This window comes from Giraffa tippelskirchi, chromosome 12 (assembly GCF_054371585.1).
Source record: "Giraffa tippelskirchi isolate mGirTip1 chromosome 12, T2T-mGirTip1v1.2.pri, whole genome shotgun sequence".
NCBI lineage: Eukaryota > Metazoa > Chordata > Mammalia > Artiodactyla > Giraffidae > Giraffa > Giraffa tippelskirchi.
This window is the reverse complement of record NC_137286.1, coordinates 147,190,825-147,215,167: the sequence shown is the minus strand read 5'-3', so window position 1 is coordinate 147,215,167 and position 24,343 is coordinate 147,190,825. Positions and strand designations below refer to the sequence as shown.

The window sequence follows — 24,343 nt, the reverse complement described above, 5'->3', positions numbered from 1 at the left end:
CTTCCCTAATAGCTCAGTTGGTAAAGAATCCGCCTGCAATGCAGGGGACCCCAGTTCGATTCCTGGGTCAGGAAGATCCCCTGGAGAAGGGAAGGGCTACCCACTCCAGTAATCTGGCCTGGAGAATTCCATGGACTGTACAGTCCATGGGGTCGCAAAGAGTCGGACACGACTGAGTGACTTTCACTTTCACTTTCCCTCCTCTACCGAGGGCTTTCCAGGTGGCGCTAGTGGTAAAGAACCTGCCTGCCAATGCAGGTAGATGTAAGAGACGTGGGTTCGATCTCTGAGTTAGGAAGATCCCCTGGAGGAGGGCATGGCAAGCCACTCCAGTATTCTTGCCTGGAGAAACCCATGGACAGAAGAGTCTGGCTACAGTCCATGGGATTGCACAGAGTCAGACACAACTGAAATGACTTAGCACTCCTTTACCAATACAAGGAAGATGAGAAAATGTGAAGCCTCGTAATAGAGTATTTTCAGGAAAAAGACAGTTTTCAGTTTACATATGGAAGCTAAATTTGAAGCTAAATATGGATCAATGCAAAGAAATAGAGGAAAACAACAGAATGGGAAAGACTAGAGATCTCTTCAAGAAAATTAGAGATACCAAGGGAACATTTCATGCAAAGATGGGCTCAATAAAGGACAGAAATGGTATGGACCTGACAGAGGCAGAAGATATTAAGAAGAAGGGGCAAGAATACACAGAAGAACTGTACAAAAAAGATCTTCACGACCCAGATAATCACGATGGTGTGATCACTCACCTAGAGCCAGACATCCTGGAATGTGAAGTCAAGTGGGCCTTAGAAAGCATCACTATGAACAAAGCTAGTGGAGGTCATAGAATTCCAGTTGCGCTATTTCAAATCTTGAAAGATAATGCTGTGAAACTGCTGCACTCAATATGCCAGCAAATTTGGAAAACTCAGCAGTGGCCACAGGACTGGAAAAGGTCAGTTTTCATCCCAATCTCAAAGAAAGGCAATGCCAAAGAATGCTCAAACTACCACACAATTGCACTCATCTCACATGCTAGTAAAGTAATGCTCAAAATTCTCCAAGCCAGGCTTCAGTAATATGTGAGCATGAACTTCCAGATGTTCAAGCTGGTTTTAAAAAAAGCAGAGGAACCAGAGATCAAATTGCCAACATCTGCTGGATCATCAAAAAAGCAAGAGAGTTCCAGAAAAACATCTATTTCTGCTTTATTGACTACGCCAAAGCCTTTGACTGTGTGGATCACAATAAACTGTGGAAAATTCTGAAAGAGATGAGAATACCAGACTACCTAACCTGCCTCTTGAGAAACCTGTATGCAGGTCAGGAAGCAACAGTTAGAACTGGACATGGAACAACGGACTGGTTCCAAATAGGAAAAGGAGTACGTCAAGCCTGTATATTGTCACTGTGCTTATATGCCGAGTACATCATGAGAAACGCTGGGCTGGAAGAAACACAAGCTGGAATCAAGATTGCTGGGAGAAATATCAATAACCTCAGATATGCAGATGACACCACCCTTATGGCAGAAAGTGAAGAGGAACTAAAGAGCCTCTTGATCAAAGTGAGAGAGGAGAGTGAAAAAGTTGGCTTAAAGCTCAACATTCAGAAAACTAAGATCATGGCATCTGGTCCCATCACTTCATGGGAAATAGATGGGGAAACAGTGGAAACAGTGTCAGACTTTATTTTTTTGGGGCTCCAAAATCACTGCAGATGGTACTTGCAGCCATGAAATTAAAAGACGCTTACTCCTTGGAAGGAAGGTTATGACCAACCTAGATAGCATATTTAAAAGCAGAGACATTACTTTGCCAGCAAAGGTCCATCTAGTCAAGGCTATGGTTTCTCCAGTAGTCATGTATGGATGTGAGAGTTGGACTATAAAGGGCAGTAGAGGATGAGACAGATGGATAGCATCACTGACTCACCACCAACTCAATGGACATGAACTTGGGGAAACTCCGGAAGACAGTAAGGGACAGGGACATCTGTCTGTGGGGTCACAAGTGGACACCCCTTAGTGACTGAACAACAACAACTAAACTTTTTAGCATTTGCTTGGCTACGCAGGCTGAGGGAGCTTTTCTCAAGAGAGCAAATTCTGAATAGGGCCACAGTTGTGATAAGCAGGACATTATGAACAGAACCACACAGTATAACTGAGATAGAAAAAGAGTATCTTATTTGTTGACACCATGCTAAGATATGTGGCTTAGATGGTAAAGAATCCACTTGCAATGCAGGAGAGCCGAGTTCAATCCCTGGGTTGGGAAGATACCCTGGAGAAGGGAATGGCTACCCACTCCAGGATTCTTGCCTGGAGAATCCCATGGACAGAGGAGCCTGATGGGCTACAGTCCATGGGGTCGCAGAGAGTCAGACATGACTGAGAGAGTAACATTTTCACTTTCACTATGCTAAGATATAAGAACTTAATGAAGCATTACTGAATATACTAAACATATAGTCATTTCAAAGAGATTGCAAAATAAAATATTCCAAATTTTATTCTTCAAAAATATTGAACAGATTCACCTGAAAAAAATGTTTCTTTCTCCTTAAAGATGAAATTAGCCATTTAGTAGTATTTCAGATGCCTTCTTCAGAAATTATTCTGGATAATACATTTTGGTCCTGAAGGCCTCTGCTCTCAATGATACTAAGGATTACTGTTGTTGTTTAGTTGCTCATTCATGTCCAACTCTTTTGTGACCCCATGGACTGTAGCCTGCCAGCCTTCTCTGTCCATGGGATTCTCCAGGCAAGAATACTGGAGGGGCTTGCTGTTCCCTTCTCCAGAGGATCTTCTGACTCAGGGGTCCAACCTGTGTCTCCTACATTGCAGGCAGATTCTTGACGGCTGAGCCACCAAGGATCTATACTAAGGATTAGTGGAACATAAATCAAGGAATCTATCTTCATCAGGAAAACCCAGACAAGATCCCTGCATTTTCAGGGATTTACCTTGTCTATTAATGATGCTGACTAGGAGAAAAGTGTTGGTCATTTTAATTTCATTTGCATGCTGAATTCATATACAGTTACTCTGAAATCAGTGCCTTGGTACGCTATATCAAATCCAGCAAATTAAGATTCATCTGAATGAGACCAAATGTCCGGAGCACCTCCACTCCTGATTTTGGTTGCACTCTCTTATAAAAAGCTGTTCTCTCAACCAGAGAAAAGGAGAGGCTGACACGTTCTCCTGCCGAGCCTCCCCTGTGTACACCCTGGAGGCAGCGTGTTCCTATCTGACACGAAAATCTTAGTGTCATCCTGACTCCTGTAAAGTAAGCCATCTGTGGGTTAGAGTCATCACTATTTTTATTAGAAAACCATTAGGGCTTTTTTTTTTTTTTTAAGGGACAGATTTTAAAAGATGAGACAAAATTGTCATTGATGACTTTGAGAGTTTCAACGACTGATGCAGTTTTAGGGGTTTTTTTCAGAGGTGCAGGCTGTGGGAGCAGAGATGAGGCTGAACAGGCAGTTGCCATGGAGCACAGGTGGCCTGGAGGCTGCGCTAGAGAGATGCTGAGGGCACCTGCCAGGTCCCTACCCCACCTCCCTGTCCTCCTCTTCCTCATCCTCAACTCTTGACTGTCGCTTCCCACCAGAGAGGCAGGCACAGAGGGTTGCCCTTCTTAGGAAGGTAGAGGGACCCACACGTCCGGCTTCCGCAGCCTCAACTTTTCAGGGGCGTCCTTCAACACTTCATCACCCTTCCTGCATCACTGGCCTCACCTTTTTAGGGACGTTCCCCCATCCAATCACCCCTTGCTGTTTGGGAGATCGTGGGCAAAACTACCTTCAGAAGAGCCATCTGCGAATTAGAGTCATTGCTGTTTTTATTAGAAAACCATTAGGATTTTTGTTTTTGTTTTCTGAAGTGACAGATTTTAAAAGATTAAACAAAATTGTCACTGATGACTTCAAACGTTTCAATTGCTGATACAACTTTGAATGTATCTTTCTAAACACCAGTCTCATTATGTTTTGTTGTTGTTCAGTCACCCAGTCATGTTCGACTCTTTGCGACCCTCATGGACTGCAGCACACCAGGCCTCCCTGTCCTTCACCATCTCCCGAAGCTTGCCCAAGTTCATGTCCATTGCATCTATGCTTAAAATTATTTAGTAGCAGATCATGACTTCCAAGATAATGCTCAAACTCTCTTGAAATGTTTATTAGACTTGCTATAGAACAAGATCCTCTTCCAATGCAATTGAGTTTATTCTCAAATTATATCATATTTCTTACTGTTTCAAAATAGGAACATTTTTCTCCTTCTGGATTAACATATTCACTTTATTTTTCTTCATATCTTTCTCTAAATCATCTGCTAGAATGGCTCCTATTCATCCTTCAAAACCCGGGTAGCTTCATGAACTCTCAGCCTAGTGGGTACTTCATAATAATGAATTCATTAAAGTAGTGTATCTATGTCACTAATGTACCTTGTAGAGACACCTCTACAGTGGAAGGCCACTGAGTTCCCATTTTTGTCATTACTGGAATACCTGCTGGAATGTTCAACTTGACTGTGAAGTATCTGTGGGCTAGGATATTGCTGGAAAAATATAAAGGGCACAATTTACACATATTAGGTGAAGGAAAGCAGATGGCAGGAAAAAGCAGAATTCCAAAGAAAATTGTTTTAATGGACAGTAGCTATAATGTGAGCTCAGATTTTTATAATTATTTCAAATAATTGAATCTTTAAAATATTAAATCCATTTAAACTATGCAAATGCATTCATTTAAGAAAAAAATGTGTCTAGTGCAGTTGGAGAAACAGAGATGTTATGTGTCATATTTCTGGCGCCATCACATTCTGGTATAAGATAACCATATCCAAAACTTAGGACTCCATCCTCTAATTCTTTACCTGCCCTTGGGCTCACCTTGCCCACTGCCTCCAATCTATTAACACTCTAGAAACCTTTCCATGATTCTGTATTGCCTGTAAGCTAAGATGCATACTTTTGGGTTTGGCATTCAAAAGCCTCCATAATATGATCTTTATTAATCTCTGATGACCTAACACTTTCTACCCTCTAAAAGAGATGTTATTGACTTGAGATTCTAACCTCGCACGCACTCTCTGAGGGCAGAAACCCATGTGAGCCTTGTGTCAAGGACCTACCCGCAGCATCTGAGCAGAGTTCTTAGCCAACGATGTCACCGCTGTTGCCCCTGTTGCGTTACGTGCCATCCCTGTACATCTATGTCTACAATTATTGGCAGCTTTTTATTTATAGTTACCACAGATTAGATTTGACTGAGAAAGAGTTTACTGTGGGGGCTGATATTTTTGCTGCAAAATGCTGTATCCTTGTTATTATAGATAAAAAATTACTCTTTGAAAATTTTAATCTCCTTGGCTCTAAAAACACTAGCATTATTCAAATACATACTTCCCATTTAAAGACAAGATATATAAAATCATAGCTGGATTAAGAATAGTCAACTTCTTTCACTGTAATGTTGGAATTAAAGAAAAAAAAGCCTTGGTATATCTGTCTCTTAAAGTGCCCTCCCAAAGTCAATCTGTTCAGTTTTCAAAACAGCTTTATTGACAATGATAAGAACAACACAGTCTCTCATGTGTTTTGATGTCTGTGTCTCTCTCCCATCAGACTTGTTTTTCTTCCTGCTGATCTGAGAATGTCACCGTGCTCCTTTAAAACACAGTTCCTTCTCCTTTTCATCATGCAAAGCACTTGCTGTACCTACCAGGTAATCTCTTCCAAACAGAAACAGTCCCCCACGAACACCTACATTCCCACTTGCATGCTATGAACAGACCTTCACACGTTCCCGGTTATTTATCATTTTCACATAGTACTTAGGTGCACTGTATATTATATCTTTCCTGGCTTTCCTCTCTCACGTTTATTCACCCACTTATCCTACCATCTGTCTTATCTGTCTATTCACTCATCATCCACCCATCCATCCTTCTATCCATCCCTCCTTCCCTCTTTACATCCAGCCCTCTATCCTTCTATCTATCCACCCCTCCATCACCCCATTCATAAATCAAACATTTGTCAAGGGTCTTCCTAGTACCAGGCCCTGTGCCAGGCTCTGGACCACAAGGATGAATAGAATGTTTTATACTTTCAGGAAGCTCAGTAATACAACCATTTAACTAAAAGCCATCTCCTCCAGGCTGAATTCACATATTTCCCCTATTTACTTCTTTTTTAAAAAATTTTTCTTTTCAGGTAGGAAATGGATTTATTCAGATTCAGACAGAAGCACACTCCACAGGGTGTGGGCCATCGCAGAGGGCGAGTGCAGCCCTGTTCACGTCTTTGATCCGCTACATTTCTACAGAAGATCACTATTTTATGAACTTATACTTATTATTAGTATTTCCATAGTTTACATTTCCATGGTGGCTAATCTAGATATTCTAAACTTCAGTCTGGCTCTGACTGCACTTTAAAACATCGCCAAAGGATACATTTGTGCTAAACACAAGTTCTTTTCTCTTTTTTATAAACAGACCACTCTTGAAGTTTAACACAGAAAAGATAATTACAGCCACATACTCTAATAACTACTGTATCTTCTGGTATTTGAAGAAGGTGGTTTGGCTCAAATTACATGTAATTACAGATTAAGAAAAATTAATTACTCTCACCCAGAATACTATGACCTGTATAGCAAGCACTGTTGAATAAAAACCACTATTTTGAGCTTACGAGTGAATTACACACCATGTGATCCTATGTATTATTTCATTACAGAAATCATACCAATCTGGTCAAGAGTGCTTAAAACGTACCTCTTCCTCCCAGAGCGACACATTGTGAAAATCAAACCAAAGCCAAACCCAAACAGCACTGATTAGCTCCAAAAAGTGCACTGGATAAGTTAATGGATCCTCTTAGGGAGCACCTTTACTCTGTCTTTTTAACAAAAGGGCCTCAAGAATGTCAATAATAGTTACCCTGCCCCGTGGAATGTGAGGTTATAAATGATTAACAGCAGCATAAACACAGTCACAGCCGCTGTCCCCGCTGGGGCGCGGACACAAACTCGAGAGGCCCGCCACCACCAGCACCCTCCACGCTACTGCCACTGTGTGCCCTGATGTTGGCTTTACTGCTGAAGACATGAGTCTTCACGGCCCTGTGTCCTCATCATCCGGTCTTACATTCTTCTTTGACACTATTTTAGTGTGTTAGTCACTCAGCCGTGTCCATCTTTTTGCAACTCCATGGACTGTAGCCCTCCAGGCTCCTCCGGCCGTGGGATTTACCAGGCAAGAATGCCAAAGTGGGTTGCCATTCCCTTCTCCAGGGGATCTTCCTGACCCTGGGATTGAACCTGGGTCTCCCGCATTGCTGGCAGGTTCTTTACTGTCTGAGCCATCAAGAAAGCCTTCTAAGATATTTTTAAAAGATTACCTAGCCTTCCTAATTTTACAAATATTTCTTCTGTGGTGCATTCATATTTGCTTTGCAACTCACCTATCTTTATTTTGTGAACTGTCTTCTGCTCTCAATGCCTACAGGGCCAGGTCTTTTCCATCTTTTTTTGTTGTTGTTTTTAGTATAAATTTTACTGGAATATAGTTGATTTACAATGCTGTGTTAGTTTCAGGTGTACAGAAAGGTGAATCAGTTATACACATACATGGGGGCTCCCCAGGTGGTGCTAGTCATAAAGAACCTGCCTGCCAATGCAGGAGAGATAAGAGACTCAGGTTCGATCCCTGGGTTGGGAAGACCTCCTGGAGGAGGGCATGGCAACCCATTCCAGTATTCTTGCTTGGAGAATCCCGTGGACTGAGAAGTCTGGCAGGCTATAGTCCATAGCGTCACAAAAGAGTCGGACACAACTGAAGTGACTTAGCGCATAAGCACATACACATAACTATATCCACTCTTTAGATCCTTTTCCCATATAGGTCATTCCAGAGTATTGAGTCCCCTGTGCTATACCTTATTAGTTATCTATTTATATATATATATATAATGTGTATCTATCAATCCCAATCTCCCAATTTATCTCTTCCCCTCCACTTCCACCCTAGTCACCTGAAGTTTGCTTTCTACATCTGTGACTCTATTTCTGTTTTGTAAATAAGTTCATTTGTACAATTTTTCTTTTAGATTTCACACATAAGCACTATCATATGGTCTTTTCCATCTTTCAGAGCTCCACCCTTATTTTGTGCAGCAAATTCACACTTGGACATAACAGCATGAGTGTATTCTTGACCTAAACTGATGTGCTGGTTTTAAAAGCGTGTTCTCTCTTTGAGTCAATAAAAGGTAAGGAGCTTGCTGGCTGAAGGTCCCTGTGAGGTCCTATCCCTTCTCTGCCTCAGCCGCCCTGTCTGTCTATCTGTCCCTGCTCTGTCTCATGTGGGTTACTACCTTAAGCTTGTTGCCTTGCTCCCCAGATCTAGATTTGCTTTCCAGTGATGTTTTTTTTTTTTTTCATGTTTGAAGCCTGAATTGGATCACGTTGACACTCTCCTTAAAGCTCAATGGCTTCACATTGAACTTGAAGTAGGACGCTGAGCTTTGCTCACATTAAGTCCCTATGGCTCTGGACCCCATGTCCCTCTAAGCATCCATTCTGAAGGGATATTCTGCCCCAGAGGGTGACACTGGTTCATGATGGGCAAAACCCCTTAGCTATGACAAGGTTGTGGCATACAACAGGTGCTTAATAAGGGCTTGTTGAATGACTACATCATTCCACGCGGCGCAATGGTAAAGAATCTGCCTGCCAATGCAGGAGATGCAAGAGACCCAAGTTTGAACCCTCTGTCTGGAAGTTCCCCTGGAGAAGGAAATGGCAACCCACTCCAGTATTCTTGCCTGGAAAATTCCATGGACAGAGGAGCCTGGCGGGCTCCAGTGCATGGGGTCGCAGAGTCGGACACGACTGAGCACGCACACAGCACACGGCAGACTGGTGAAGAGACGGACCTGGGGCGGGCGTAGGCATGACGCCCCACTCTCCCAGCAGTAACCCAGAGCCCGGCCGATCCTGGAAGGCGACCCTCGAGGGGCCGCAACCCCCTGCAACAGCTGAGGGACTCCGTACCCGCTGCCCCAGCCCTAGGGCCTCATCCATTTTCCTTCCTGGGGAGGGGGCTTGACCGGCGAAGGGCAGAGGCTGAGAAACACCTCCTCGCAGCCCGGCCGCTCCCTGCCTCACGGCGGGGCCTCAGGGCTCTCCTCGGGGGCTGCCCTCGCCAGGGGGCAGCAGGCCCGCCCCCGCCCCCTACTTCCGCTCCAGTCGGTGCCTCTCCAGCCCTCGGGCCTCAGCCTGGACTCGGCGGTTGTGGGTGTGCCCTTCAGGGTCCCCGCCCACCTGACCCCGGGACTCCCCACCACACTGTCCACCTCAGTTCCCTCCCAGCGAGGGCGTACAGGACCCTAACCGGTAGCTCTTTACGGGTTTTCTGCTCACGGCCCACTTCCCCATTCCCCCCGTGAGGGGGACAGGCTGTTCCTCCCCAACATGGTGGCACCACTGCCCGTGTGACGTCAGGACACACACAAAATGGGGCTCAACATGGCGGCACCACTGCCCGTGTGACGTCAGGACACACACAAAATGGGGCTCAACATGGCGGCACCACTGCCCGTGTGACGTCAGGACACACACAAAATGGGGCTCACCAAAGGCTTGCTGACTCGCTTCCCCAACAGACCTGGAATCAGAGGCTGCTGCTGCTAAGTCGCTTCAGTCGTGTCCGACTCTGTGCGACCCCATAGACAGCAGCCCACCAGGCTCCGGAACTAATTCCTAAGACGTGAAAAAACGGGTTCGCAGGAGGCATAGCCCGCTCTCGCTTAGCAATGGTTGAGTGCCAGACACTACGCTGAGCTTTCTGCTTAACGAGGCTGAGAGGGAAAACGTAGAATCGCTTTAAAAGAGAGACGATCACACGTAGTAGCAAGACTCGACTGTGCATGCTTCCATCTTCAAAAGGAGCTTGGGGTGAGGAGGAGATTCGTTCCTTCAGTCATTCAACAAACGCAAGCTGAGTGTTCTGACCAGACCCCTGGGGGTGTGATTGTGAAACACACACACACACACACACGTGTGTGAACATATATAAGAAAAAAAGAGACATAGCATCTGTCCTCAGAGTATAAAGGGAGACACACTTTCCAAGAATCAAACATCTATAATGTTTTTAAAAACTGAGTGAGTGAATACATACCAAGCATCTGGGGTAATTATCTCTAGGTAGTTCAGTTAGTGATGGGTGATCTATATTTTCTTCTTTAATTTTCTCTTATTTTTCAAATTTCTTATAAAGATCGAACCCTTTGTAGCAAAATCACAGTCACATATGTGTGTATATGTATATGTTTGGAACATGAGAAAAGTGGAAATAAATATATGTGCACATATACAGTAATTCCCAGTCATAATGCACACACTGCTAAGAGATACTCTTAGATACCTATTTTTTATTATGCTCAACAGTAATAATGCCAGAGAAAGAGGAGGAACATGAGAGAAAGAGTAGTTTTATAGGCTATTTTCTAGCTTGTACTTGTGGTTGATTTATGAAGTGCTCCTCTAGTAATAAAACAAAGGCTATAAACCATTAATTTATTGTACTAATAAGAGCCAAGGGCCCTAATACGATTGTCTCGTCTTCGAAGATGTAAAGAAAGTGGAGCATGTTTAAAACTTGAACAGTTTCTTGCTCTTACTTTTATTATCTTTTCTCTACTGGACTATTTTAGATTAATGAAATAATAAATCCTTCATCCAACTGATTTTATTTAATGTTATGGTAAAATGTTAATCTTGCAATTCTCAGTACTGTCAGAGTGAATCCTTGGGAGGCCATATATTTCAGAAAGACACGCAGTGGAATCTAGGCCATGCCTTACTTGAGAGGATGTGGAGGATGAAACCTGCCTCAGAGGAAGATGATGAAGAAAACAATGACTGTGATTGCACAAACAGGGAAAGTCGATTTCGTTGAATCTGGGGTTTGCTTTCTGTTAGTTCTTTCGGAGTCTCTCTCTTTTTTCTTCCTTAAACTACATTTTAAAACGTTTTTATTGGAGTTTAGTTGCTATACACTGTTGTGTCAGCTTCTGCTGTACAGCAACGTGACTCTACTATGCATATGCATATATCCCCTCCTTTTTGGATTTTCTCCCCATTTAGGCCACCACGGAGCACCGAGTAGCGTTCACTGTGGTATACAGTAGGTTCTCATTAGGATCTGTTTTATACATTGCTGTTGTTTAGTTCCTCAGTCATGTCTGACTCTGTGACCCCATGGACTGTAGCCCACCAGGCTCCTTTGCCCACATGGGATTCTCCGGGCAAGAATACTGGAGAGGGTTGCCATGCCCACCTCCAGGGGATCTTCTCGACCCAGGGATCGAACCCGGATCTCCCGCATTGCAGGTGGGTTCTTTACTTCCTGTCTGTGCCACCTTGGGCAAGTCATCGGGAGCCCTCTTGTGTCTGACTCCCCATCCTCACAGCGTTAGAGAACACAGGAAGTCTCGCTGAGGTTATCATCTCAGCCTCTCCTTCCACGATGTCCTGTGACAGGCGTCGCACGGAACGCCTTTGTTCGTCCACGAGGCTCCCCTCACTCCAGAGTCCTAGAACTGTCTGGAAGGACAATAAAAGCCGTCCCTGTGGAAGCTGTGCTAAGCGGAGGGCCGGCTGGGCCCTAGCCTGGCTCCCCCGAGCCCTGCAGGGCTGGGGGCTGCCCGGCATCCCAGCGCCCCTGAATGGGCTCCGACAGATCCGTTTCTCTCTTCGTCACCCTCCAGATGGCTTTAAAATAAATATAGCATTCAAAGAACTACACAGAAGACAGCACCCCCTACCCAGTTGATTCACATAAAATGTGTGAAAATCAGATGATACCATTTATTTTTCCACTTAGAATTAGTTTCAGAAGTTTCCCCCTCTATGGAAGTGACACAGCATGGCTAATACAAGCCTGCCCATCGCTGGTGTATGGCCATGAAAATCGGGCGGAAAGGATTTGATAAATGGACATAGACTGGAGGGATTATTTTTAAAGGTACCTTTTAAAGTGGGACTGAATTAAAAAATGTATATATTTAAATAAATGAAATATCTGAATAATTTAAAAAGTACCAAATAGCAGAAAGTTAATAACTAGTGGCTTCATTTAACTTATTTTCAAAACTGTTTGATTTTTTTTCCCCCCACAAAAGAAGTAATCCATAGACTTTTTGTTTCATAAAGAAAAATACCTCTGGTGAGACACAAAACCGTCCTGGAGGTCAGTCCTGTAGAGTCTACTCGAATCATTTCAGGAACCTTCGATTGCTTTTTGAGCAACTTACTTAAATTCTGCTTTGAAATAAGGATAAAGCTCGTCCAGCGTGTTTTTAAAATTTGTCATTTCACGCACACGAACAAGAAACTGCCAAGCACTGATGCCTTTCTAGCCTCACAATTTTCCTTCACTTCTCATCAAGTTAAAACCACTTTCTATTAAAGCAGTGATGTTGATAATGTAAAGGAAGCAATGGCAGGACTGACTCTGCCCAAACTTGTGGTGACCAGCTCAAATTCTATGAAGGTTCCTTGGAGAAGTAAGGGCCGGTGGTGTGAAGTATCCAACAGGTTAACTGCTCTTTTGGAAACAAAAGTGCTTTAGGAAAAGCACTGTCCGTGTGACTTACAATTTTTTCATAAAAGCTTAAAATAATTAAATTGGCCCCATGCAATATTCCACTTAAACTGTATTTAGGTAGTGATTACAAATTCTAAAAATCATATTTAATTACAGAAGTAATCCACGAATTCATTTCACCTTCTAAATATAGACGTACGCTAAAATTCCATTTGACTCTCATCTCGAAACCATCCTTCAGATATTAGTGCTCTTAGGTTTTTGTGAATTATTCCAGATTTTAAAGATTCGTACAAGTCTGTGTATGTATGTGAGTCAGTGCTTAGTCTCTAAGTCGTGTCTACCTCTTTGCGACTCTGGACTGTAGCCCTCCAGGCTCCTCTGTCCATGGGATTCTCCAGGGAAGAATACTGGGGTGGGTTGCCATGCCCTCCTCCAGGAGATCTTCCCAACCCAGGGAGCAAACCTGAGTCTCTTACATCTCCTGTACTGGCAGGCGATTCTTTACCACCATGCCACTTGAGAAGCCCATGTCTGCATATATAGAGTCATTTGGTTGGTTTCTTATTGACAAAGACTCATTGATCAGCTGGGCAAGTCTGCACCAAGCACCTGCCTGTGAGACGCCCTTGATGGAGACACAGCAGTCCCCAGGGCGGACACGGCCTCCTCAACGAGCTTACTCGCTGGTGGCAGGCAGCAGCTCGGTGGAAGACAGGCTGGGTGACCTCAGGGGCGAGGACAACAGCGGACAACGGGGAGGGGGGACAGAGCCCGGCCGCACGCCAGCTGGGGGCGCTGCCACTTGGTTCAGCAGGACGGGTCTCCACCTGCCTCTGCCCACGGGGTCAAGGCAAGGTGAGCACTCCTGGGGTGGCACCTGGACCGTGGATGCTGGCCAGCCCTGCGGCATCCCGGGTGCCTGGAGCACTCAGGTCCCCGCTGTCAGACTAGGACGGACATTACACACTGGACAGAACCAAATATTTCCTCCCTTGAGCCCAGTTCCTCCTCTTCTCCCTTTTCTCCTTCTCCTCCTTTTCCTTAAGTCAGGACCCAGCCTCCCAAAGCCCTGGCTGTGGAAGGGTCAGTGGCCTGACGCTCGCTTAAGAAAGATTCCAATCTGAACTGGCAGCAACGGCAAGCAGCCAGCTTGTTTTATCTCCATCTACGGGGTGCATGAGAAACAGAAAAAAAGAGACACTAACCACAGGAAGCAATCTGCGAGGCTCATCAAGGAACCGAGTGCCTCTGATCAAAGCCCCGGTCTGGAAGCATAATCTGTGCCTTTCAAGTTCTGTCGTCCGAGTAAAGGGACTTGCAGTGGCTACATTAAAAGATACAGATCAGAGCGAGTGCAGCGGAAAGAACCCGCCACAGAAGAGCCGGGTCTGGTCCTGGCAAAGGGCCTTCCGGCCGAGACGAAATATTCGCCCCACCTTGCATTTTGATCAGGAATCCGATCTCTGAGGCAACTTCCTCATGTCTGCAATGAGGTTATTCCTGTTCACTGCCTCCTTTCTTTCTTCTGGCTTAACTCATATAAAACAGAGCAAAACAAATAAATACACAACACCCTCGGAGTTGTAACAGACTTCCAGGATGAGAGGAATCATTACTGATGAGATTTCAGAAATTCCAAGGCCTCACGTACTGACTCCAAACCCAGGGCTACATGGACAGTAAACAGCACACGCGGATCACTAAACAATGCAGAGCACTGAAGGGAAGACGACTCTCTCTCCTCGTGTGCAACAGAAGGAAACCCCAGGGTTCAGTAGCGTGTACAGAATTGCTCTAATGTGCAAAAGAACAGGAGCAATGGGGCTAGAGCTGCCGTGCTGATGCTGTGAAGGCTTCCTGCACGGGTTGTGATGGATGTCAGGGAGAGAGGAAGTGATCTCATAGGATCCTCAAGACCCATGAGAGCCACAATAAAAGACCCGCTTCTTACCATTTCACACCAGTCAGAATGGCTGCTATCCAAAAGTCTACAAGCAATAAATGCTGGAGAGGGTGTGGAGAAAACGGAACCCTCTTACACTGTTGGTGGGAATGCAAACTGGTACAGCCACTATGGAGAACAGTGTGGAGATTCCTTAAAAAACTGGGAATAGAACTGCCATATGACCCAGCAATCCCACTGCTGGGCATACACACCGAGGAAACCAGAATTGAAAGAGACGCGTGTACCCCAATGTTCATTGCAGCACTGTTTACAATAGCCAGGACATGGAAGCAACCTAGATGTCCATCAGCAGACGAATGGATAAGGAAGCTGTGGTACATATACACAATGGAATATTACTCAGCCATTAAAAAAAATACATTTGAATCGGTTCTATTGAGATGGATGAAACTGGAGCCCATTATACAGAGTGAAGTAAGCCAGAAAGAAAAACACCAATACAGTATACTAATGCATATATATGGAATTTGAAAGATGGTAACGATAACCCTATATGCGAGACAGAATAAGAGACACAGATGCATAGAACAGTCTTATGGACTCTGAGGGAGAAGGTGAGGGTGGGACGTTCTGGGAGAATAGCATTGAAACATGTATATTATCATATGTGAAACAGAACACCATTCCATGTTCGATGCATGAGACAAATGCTCAGGGCTGGGGCAATGGGATGACCCAGAGGGATGGGATGGGGAGGGAGGTGGGAGCGGGGTCCAGGAAGGGGAACACATGTAAACCCATGGCTGATTCATGTCAATGTATGGCAAAAACTACTATAATATTGTAAAGTAATTAGCCCCCAACTAAAATAAATAAATTTATTTAAAAAAAAAAAGCGTAAAGACTTTAAAAATGGTCCACATCAAACAAAATCTTTTCTAAAAATCCCCTCAAATAAAATGCTATGCAACTGACATTTAAAAAAAAAAAAAAGACCCGCTTCTTAGTTCAGAGAATAGAATTTCTAGCTAACACTCTGTGCAGATTCACGCAGCCAAGGATGACTCCCGTCTCTTCCCATTCGAGCGTTGCTTCTAAGCGCTATGGAGGAGAATAGCCATCAGTTTCACGCTAACCACTTGGAGCCAGAGGATGCATAAGGGCTGCTTCCTGGCAACATGTTGGCCTCTTAGCAACCTGAGGACCATGGTGCCTGGAGAGAACCACCCATTAGGACCTGCTACTGCTTCAAACATTTCTTATTTAATCCTTGTCCTTGTTAACCTCCCACAAGAGAGTGGTAATAACTCTGCCTGTAACTTTCAATGCATTTCAAACGAACGCTTTACTTCTGAAACTGAGGGGTCTGGCTTTCCAGGTAAGAAGTAAGTTTTGTTTTTTTTTTAATCGTTTGCCTTCTGACTAGTACAAGAGTGAAATAGGGATAAGCTTTATTTCTCTAGAGCAAATAATTTGTTTTATAGCATAAAGAATATGAAAGGTTACATCTTAGAGAAGCTGAAGAAAGCCACCTTTCCCAACTATTCAAGACGGAACGCATAAAAGAAATACAATCTGCAAATGAATACGTTTCTTCTTTTCTTTGGCCTCCTTTAGGGAGATAAAACAAGCCAAGGAGAATAAATTAGTGTAATAAACGGGAACTCTTTGAAGAAAGTAGGGAAAACCACTAGACCATTCAGGTATGACCTAGAGCAAATCCCTTATGAGTATACAGTGGAAGTGACAAATAGATTTAAGGGACTAGACCTGATAGACAGAGTGCCTGATGAACTATGGACAGAGGTTCGTGACATTGTACAGGAGACAGGGATCAAGAAAATCCCCATGGAAAAGAAATGCAAAAAAGCAAAATGGCTGTCTGAGGAGGCCTTACAGATAGCTGGGAAGAGAAGAGAAGCGAAAAGCAAAGGAGAAAAGGAAAGATATTCTCATCTGAATGCAGAGTTCCAAAGAATAGCAAGGAGAGATAAGAAAGCCTTCCTCAGCGATCAGTGCGAAGAAACAGAGGAAAACAACAGATTGGGAAAGACTAGAGACCTCTTCAAGAAAATTAGAGATACCAAAGGAACATTTCATGCAAAGATAGGCTTGATAAAGGACAGAAATGGTATGGACCTAACAGCAGCAGAAGATACTAAGAAGAGGTGGCAAGAATACACAGAAAAACTGTACAAAAAAGATCTTCACGACCCAATAATCACGATGGTGTGATCACTCACCTAGAGCCAGACATCCTGGAATGTGAAGTCAAGTGGGCCTTAGAAAGCATCACTACGAACAAAGCTAGTGGAGGTGATGGAATTCCAGTTGAGCTATTTCAAATCCTCAAAGGTGATGCTGTGAAAGTGCTGCACTCGATATGCCAGCAAATTTGGAAAACTCAGCAGTGGCCACAGGACTGGAAAAGGTCAGTTTTCGTTCCAATCCCAAAGAAAGGCAATGCCAAAGAATGCTCAAACTACCACACAATTGCACTCATCTCACATGCTAGTAAAGTAATGCTCAAAATTCTCCAAGCCAGGCTTCAGCAATACGTGAACCGTGAACTTCCAGATGTTCAAGCTGGTTTTAGAAAAGGCAGAGGAACCAGAGATCAAATTGCCAATATCCGCTGGATCATCGAAAAAGCAAGAGAGTTCCAGAAAAACATCTATTTCTGCTTTATTGACTATGCCAAAGCCTTTGACTGTGTGGATCACAATAAACTGTGGAAAATTCTGAAAGAGATGGGAATACCAGACCATCTGACTTGTCTCTTGAGAAACCTGTATGCAGGTCAGGAAGCAACAATTAGAACTGGACATGGAACAACAGACTGGTTCCAAATAGGAAAAGGAGTCTGTCAAGGCTGTATATTGTCACTCTGCTTATTTAACTTATATGCAGAGTACATCATGAGAAACGCTGGTTGGAAGAAACACAAGCTGGAATCAAGATTGCCGGGAGAAATATCAATAACCTCAGATATGCGGATGACACCACCCTTATGGCAGAAAGTGAAGAGGAACTAAAGAGCCTCTTGATGAAGGTGAAGGAGGAGAGTGAAAAAGTTGGCTTAAAGCTCAACATTCAGAAAACTAAGATCATGGCATCTGGTCCCATCACTCCATGGGAAATAGATGGGGAAACAGTGGAAACAGTGTCAGACTTTACTTTTTTGGGCTCCAGAATCACTGCTGATGGTGACTGCAGCCATGAAATTAAAAGACGCTTACTCCTTGGAAGGAAGGTTATGGCCAACCTAGATAGCATGTTTAAAAGCAGAGACATTACTTTGCCAACAAAAGTCCGTCTAGTCAAGGCTATGGTTTCTCCAGTGGTCAAGTATGGATGTGAGAGTTGGATGGTGAAGAAAGCTGAGCGCCACAGAATTGATGCTTTTGAACTGTGGTGTTGGAGAAGACTCTTGAGAGTCCCTTGCACTGCAAGGAGATCCAATCAATCCATCCTAAAAGAGATCAATCCTGGGTGTTCATTGGAAGGTCTGATGTTGAAGCTGAAGCTCCAATACTTTGGCCACCTCATGCGAAGTGTTGACTTATTGGAAAAGATCCTAATGCTGGGTAGGATTGGGGGCGGGAGGAGAAGAGGATGACAGAGGATGTGAGATGGTTGGATGGCATCACCGACTCGATGAACATGGATTTGGGTAGACTCCGGGAGTTGGTGATGGACAGAGAGGCCTGGCGTGCTGCAATTCATGGGGTCACAGAGAGTCGGACACGACTGAGCGACTGAACTGAATTGAACTTCCCCATGCTTTATTTCGATGTACTTTTTCAAAGGCCCAGTGTGCGTGTGGTTTAGCGTCACACCGTACCCAGCGGCAAAGTCAAGCGTCCTAGCACACGTGGGAGGAGGGACAGCTGCCTGGCTGCCCTGGTTTGTCCCCTGGGCCCTCTCCCTCCTTGTTTGCCCCAGACTCCAGTCAGGTGTCTTGGAGGACCTAAAGGCTGGTCAGGTATCGTGGTTCCTGCCAGTCCCTCTCTTAGTGGAAGAATCTTCCCAGATCCCTTAACAACTCAATGTTCTTTCTCAACATTAATAAAGTACATCATTCTTATCCGTGTTTGTTAAAGAGCAAAATGCACCAGGAAAATCTTTGTGTTCTGTATTCACTTCTGTTCAGTTGTTGTTCAGTCGCTCAGTCGTGTCTGACTCTCTGCAACCCCATGGACTGCAGCACGCCAGGCCTCCCTGTCCATCACCAACTCCCGGAGCTTGCTCAAACTCATGTCCATGAGTCGGTGATGCCATCCCACCACCTCGTCCTCTATCGCCCCCTTCTCCTCCTGCCCTCCATCTTTCCCCAGACACTGGCTTAAAGTTCTGAGAGTGAGTCAGTTGAAATGACTTCACTACCTCCAGCTTGTGGAACGATTCCGCACGCGAGCCCCACGTCTGATGCCACTGACTCTTGCGTGGCTCGCTGACTTCACTCTCTGTTAGCAATTCCTCCTTCCTCCTCCTTTTTTTATCCTGTCTTTTGGCACGGATGTGCATCTGTGCCTACTACAGGCTGTGTGCGCATCCTCCTTCAGACCGCTATTTAAAGTTCAACTCCGTTATTAGTTAGAAAAGGGAAAGAACAGGAGAAAGGATAATAAAGAAAGAGCTTGGGTGGCACCAACAATTAGATCGTTACTCATCCATGCTAAACTGCTTGGTTCTTGGTTCTTCGTCATAGGTGGGTGAGGATGCTGGTGTCACCCCAGGGCTCAGCACCTGCCTTACCCACCCTGTCTTCCCCTTTCAGACACACCAGCAAGTCTGCACCTCCTCTTCATGTCGTTTCTGCACTGAAGGACCCTTTTTTGGCCTCATCAACTATCATCATTTTCCCTTGGAGACACTCTATCTCCCTATCATTTTTAAAAGATGAGACTTAAGTCTGCTTTCCTGTGATTGTTACATTTTGCCGAAACTACTGGCTACCAACTCTTTGCCTCCTGGGCAGGTTCAGATGCTTTATAGCTAGAAACTTGCAGGAATTCCTGGTGTCAAGGACCCTGATTCCCAGGATTGCTCACTTCTGTTTCTCAGTTCTTTTACATTTCACATTCCTCTTCCTAACACCAGTCATGGCGGCCTTCTGAGTTGCTTCAGGGATTAAACAAAATCCAGACCGCGCCCTCGGGTTTCTGAGGAACACGTCCCTGCTCTCTGTCTCCCGCTCCTTCCTCCTCTGGAAGCACGGCTACCACGCCAGGGAACCCTGGGCTCTGTCAACCACCCCTGTTTTGGTTCCCCTGACTTCTCCCCTTTAGACACTCCAGAAGGCTCTGCTGCCCATGTTGGGGTCTGAGATGCAGGCAAACTATATTCTGAACTCCTCCCCGAGTCATAAACGGAGGCTCCAGGCTTCCCCTGTCCTGTGTTTGCTGATGCAACTGGTGAATCAGGGCTGCTGTGTGTTCAGGAACTACACTTGGCATCTCTCTTTGCCAAACCCATCACGGCACTTTGTTTTTGCCGGTGAGTCTCAGGCAGTGGCAATCCACTCCAGTGTTCCTGCCTGGAGAATCCCACGGACAGAGGAGCCTGGAGGGCTACAGTCCATGGGGTCAGACACAACTGAAGCGACTGAGCGTGTGCGCGTGCACACACACACACACTTCGGGGGCTCCCGCGATGACTCAGCTCACCTACTGGCAAACCTGACCTGCTCTGGTAGGAGTTTGGGGGTCACCCACCTGCCACCCTGGTAACGGGCAGTGCTGGAGGGCCAGCCGGCACCTCTCCTCGGCGGGCAGTGTCCTCTCATTGACGGTGAGGGTCTCAGCCAAGGGCTTGTACCTGCAAAAAGCAGTGGGGACAGGAAAGCCATGAGTGAACTGGTCAAGCAAACGATTCTTTTCAGCAGCGTTGCCTTTGTTACCCAGTTTTTAAAATCCTTCCCCTCGCACCTCCAGCCATCGTGAATTTCACCTGGGATCACTTGGAACAGCCCTTGTCCTTTACGTGGATGTGATTTTAAAAGGAACCAAATATACTTCTCAGTCCTCTAATGTACCTTTAATATTACCAGGAGAGATGCAAACCATTTATCAAAAGGGTGTTCAAAGAGAAAGAATATGGATTTATTAGCTCTCATTTAGATTTTTAGAGTACTCTTAAAATACACCATTTAAGATATTCCAGCAGTCTTTATCAATGTTTGAGAGTGAATCTAGATGTAGTTAGAATCTATAATAAAGGAAGACCAAAGCGCCCAGAGTAGAGACTGAGTGCTTTAAATCTTCTAGAAGGACGCTTTATTTTTGGAAAGTTCTTCCAAATAATTAAATTTCACTCTCTGGCTGAAATTCATGGCTATATAAAGTTTTCCTCTGGGTTTCTAAAAAAAAAAAAGTCTTTTAAGATTATATGACACATTTAAAAAAAAAAGGATGCAAAATTTTCATTTGCACTTGCGACATTTAACCTGACATGCAAGCAGCACAGCATTAGGAGAAGGAGGAGGGGAGGGGAGGGGAGGATGAGAACAGGAGGAAGGAGAGAAACAACGGGACTGTATCTGGTGTGCTTATAATTCTCACATTGGGCCACCCTGGGAACTTACTGCCGATCGTTAAATCACCACCATTCTCTGTTAGTTTCTGTGGAACATCTTAGCTTTTCATCTAAAGTTTGTTGCAGCAAATCTGACATCTTCTAAAAGAGATGCTCTGCTTCCCGAGGGTAGCAGTGAATCCCCTGCACCCCTGGCTGCCCACCCCTCTCCACCCTCCCCACCCGAGCACTGACAGGGCTGCACATGTTCCCCCGGCGTCACGTGGGCATGCTCGGTACCCCAGTCGTGTCTGATGCTTCGCAACCCCATGGACTGTAGCCCACCAGGCTCCTCTGTCCATGGGATTCTCCAGGCGAGGATACTGGAGTGGGTGGCCATGCCCTCCTCCAGGGGATCTTCCCGACCCAGGGATTGAACCCATGTCTCTCATGTCTCCTGCATTGGCAGGCAGGTTCTTTACCACTAGAGCCACCTGGGAAGCCCCTTGGCAGCCACACCACTTCTTTATTTCTGCAAGTACAGAAGAAAAACTAGGTGTCCATTGTGCAGGGTGGGGGTTGGGGACAGTGCAGCAGGAACTATGGATCTGGGGCACAGCATAAACCCTGAGAAAATACACCTGTGTGACCTTTTCAACAGCAGACTTTTGTTTCCTCTCTAAAATCCTTTTAGTGCCGTCCCCCACAACTCACCATTTTATCTGCCCTGGATTGAGCATCGTCATTGTCCTGCTAGCCATGAGTCAGGCAAAATAAATATGGCAGTGTCAGCAACATCCCTTCCCTCTCAAACCTAGATTTTCACTCATGTATTAACTCAGGGTACAGAAGGGAGTAAAAATAGCAGCAGAGACTGAACATGCATTTGGAGTGCTAGAGGCGAGGCTCTGAAAACTCTGGCTCATCATTTTGATCACATCGAATGGTCTAAGACGATCTGTGGGTGATATTCAGTGATTATTTTTTCTTTTTTTTTTTTCGATAAGAGGCAAGAATATGCTTTCCTACCCAGTAGGCACTGGAGTTGGTATCTGCTGTTTTTTGGTTTTTTTTATAAAATTGTTCTTATTGTGGTTGCTGCAGAAGAGAAGAGGGTCTTTCCAGGCTGGCACAGGGCAGAGGAAGCGGGGATAACAGAGGTCGTGTGTGGGGGGCTTGGGAACCAGGAAGAAATTGCAGGGGGTGGTGGAGGGGACCACCTGAAGGTGACGGGCATTCCCCAGGGATGCTGGTACATGACCTGAGGGCATCAGCGGGCAAAAATGGTTTATGTGTTACCACGTTCGAGGGGTTCAAAGGTGGTAACTTTCATAATTATATAATGTGTCTAAATAGGAAAGAAACTGGACTGGGGACCTAAGCCCAAACTGGGGTTTCAGCTTTGCAGCAAATTTGCTGTGAGGTCCTTGGCAAGACACCAGGAATTCTCTCCTCTCTTGGTACTGCACCCACGTGCTTCTCAGGATGTGACACAGATTCTATGTTGTGCTATAAAGGTGAACTTAATTTTCATCTGTCCTCGAAGTGTGTGATCTTCCCCAGGGCAATGGTCGTCTCTGCACATCGCATGGTGCCTATGTGGAGAAGGTAACTGGCGGGTTGGCCAGAAAGGTTTTTGAGGTTTTCCCGTGAGGTGGCATGGAAAAATCCAAAGGAGCTTTGTGAGTAACCCGATCAAGGATAGGAGGCCAAGAAACTGGGCTGGAGGAGTGGAGGACGGGGACGAATGTTTCTCGAGCACCGAACAAGTGCCAGGAATTTTCACCTGCTGCTTCCTACGCTCCTTGAAGGTGCAGACGTCTGGATGACTACCCTCTTTCAACAGTGAGAAGCTGATGGTCACGGAAATGAAGTCCCTTGCCCAAGCTGACATGGATGATGTTGAATAGATAGATGGCTTAGTGGTAAAGAGTCTACCTGCAATGCAGGAGACACAGGCGACACGGGTTCAGTTCCTGGGTCAGGAAGATCCCTCGCAGAAGGAAATGGCAACCCACTCCAGCATTCTTGCCTAGGAAATCCCATGGACAGAGGAGCCTGGCGGGCTGGGCGCAAAGAGTCAGAGACCACTGACGACTAAGCTCAGCACAATGGATACATGGATGTGACCTTTAGAAACAGGCTTGAAGGATGCAATGCAATTAGGATGACGTCAACAGGGAGGGCCCGATCTCACAGGACCAGTGTCCTTGTCAGAGGCAGGAATGATGCGTGCAGACAGAACCACAGGGAGGGCCGCACCTGGCGGGGAGGTGGGAGTGGGGTGCTGAGCTGCAAGGCCTGGGGGGCCACCACCAAAGCTAGAGAGAGGCAAGGAAGGGTCTCAGAGGGCTGGGGCCCCGCTGCGTCTCCGGAGCTGTGAGAGAGCCCATTCTGCGCTGCTTCCTGAGGACAGGCCTGGAGACCTGACACAGACGTGAAAGGGGCTGAGCCGGGACTGCACTGGGGCGGCCTGACTCTGGAGGCGGTGGCTCCACCAGCGTCGATCGACGCTGCAAAGGAAGCCTCCCTGGCCCCAGATGGTTCCAGAGTAAAGGGGACGAGACTGGGCACAAACGTCTGAAATGGCCAGACGTGGGTGGTGGTACCCACGGGGGCCACCAGCGGATGGGACTCTCAGAGACGGGACTCCTTGGTTCTCTGACCTCTGGGTGACTGAGCCTTCCTTTGGCAGTAAACTAAGCTCATAATGAAATACAGAGTCATTCAAACACTCAGGAAAACCAGCACATTTCCACCACTTAGCCAGTTACACAATGAAATGAAATCACTCACATTATCTCTTTATTCTTTTATAATTGTCTCATTCTGGAACTCTGCTAATTATCACGGAGAATGGAATTGACATAATTCAAGTATCTGAATACAGTATTAACAAGTCAGAACAAAAGTCTTAACACGCGGTGCCTTTCTTTTCTCATTTTATATAGTTCTTTTGACACTTAAAGTGGTATAATTCTGACATTTCAACCGAAAAGACAAAAGCGTCATCTTAGACAGGGTAAGGTGCTCTATTTTAATATAATTAAAAGCATCTTGTCTCTGGAATCTGAGTGTCACCTCTAGATGGAGTCACGGGTCCACCCCTGCACTGCAGCTTGACCTCCCAGAGACTTCCATCCGGGACAGAGTGGTAATGACCTCCGCAGAGCCGCACGCGGTCCTGAGCACGGGCGGGTCTGGAGAAGGGGCTTCTCCTCCCTGGTTCCCACACACCCCTGGCCTCTGTGGTCCAGCAGGTGGCCCCCTCCCTC

The 24,343-nt window shown here is 45.6% G+C and overlaps 1 protein-coding gene across 1 annotated transcript in view; it reads right to left on the bottom strand.

The window, feature by feature from the left end:
- The window catches only part of MYO16 (myosin XVI), a 467,123-nt gene that overhangs the window by 82,404 nt on the left and 360,376 nt on the right, over positions 1–24,343 (bottom strand). Inside the window, exon 28 of the mRNA XM_081547232.1 lies at positions 20,270–20,372. Within this exon, the coding sequence (XP_081403358.1) occupies positions 20,270–20,372 (103 nt within the window). The remainder of the gene's footprint in view (positions 1–20,269; positions 20,373–24,343) is intronic.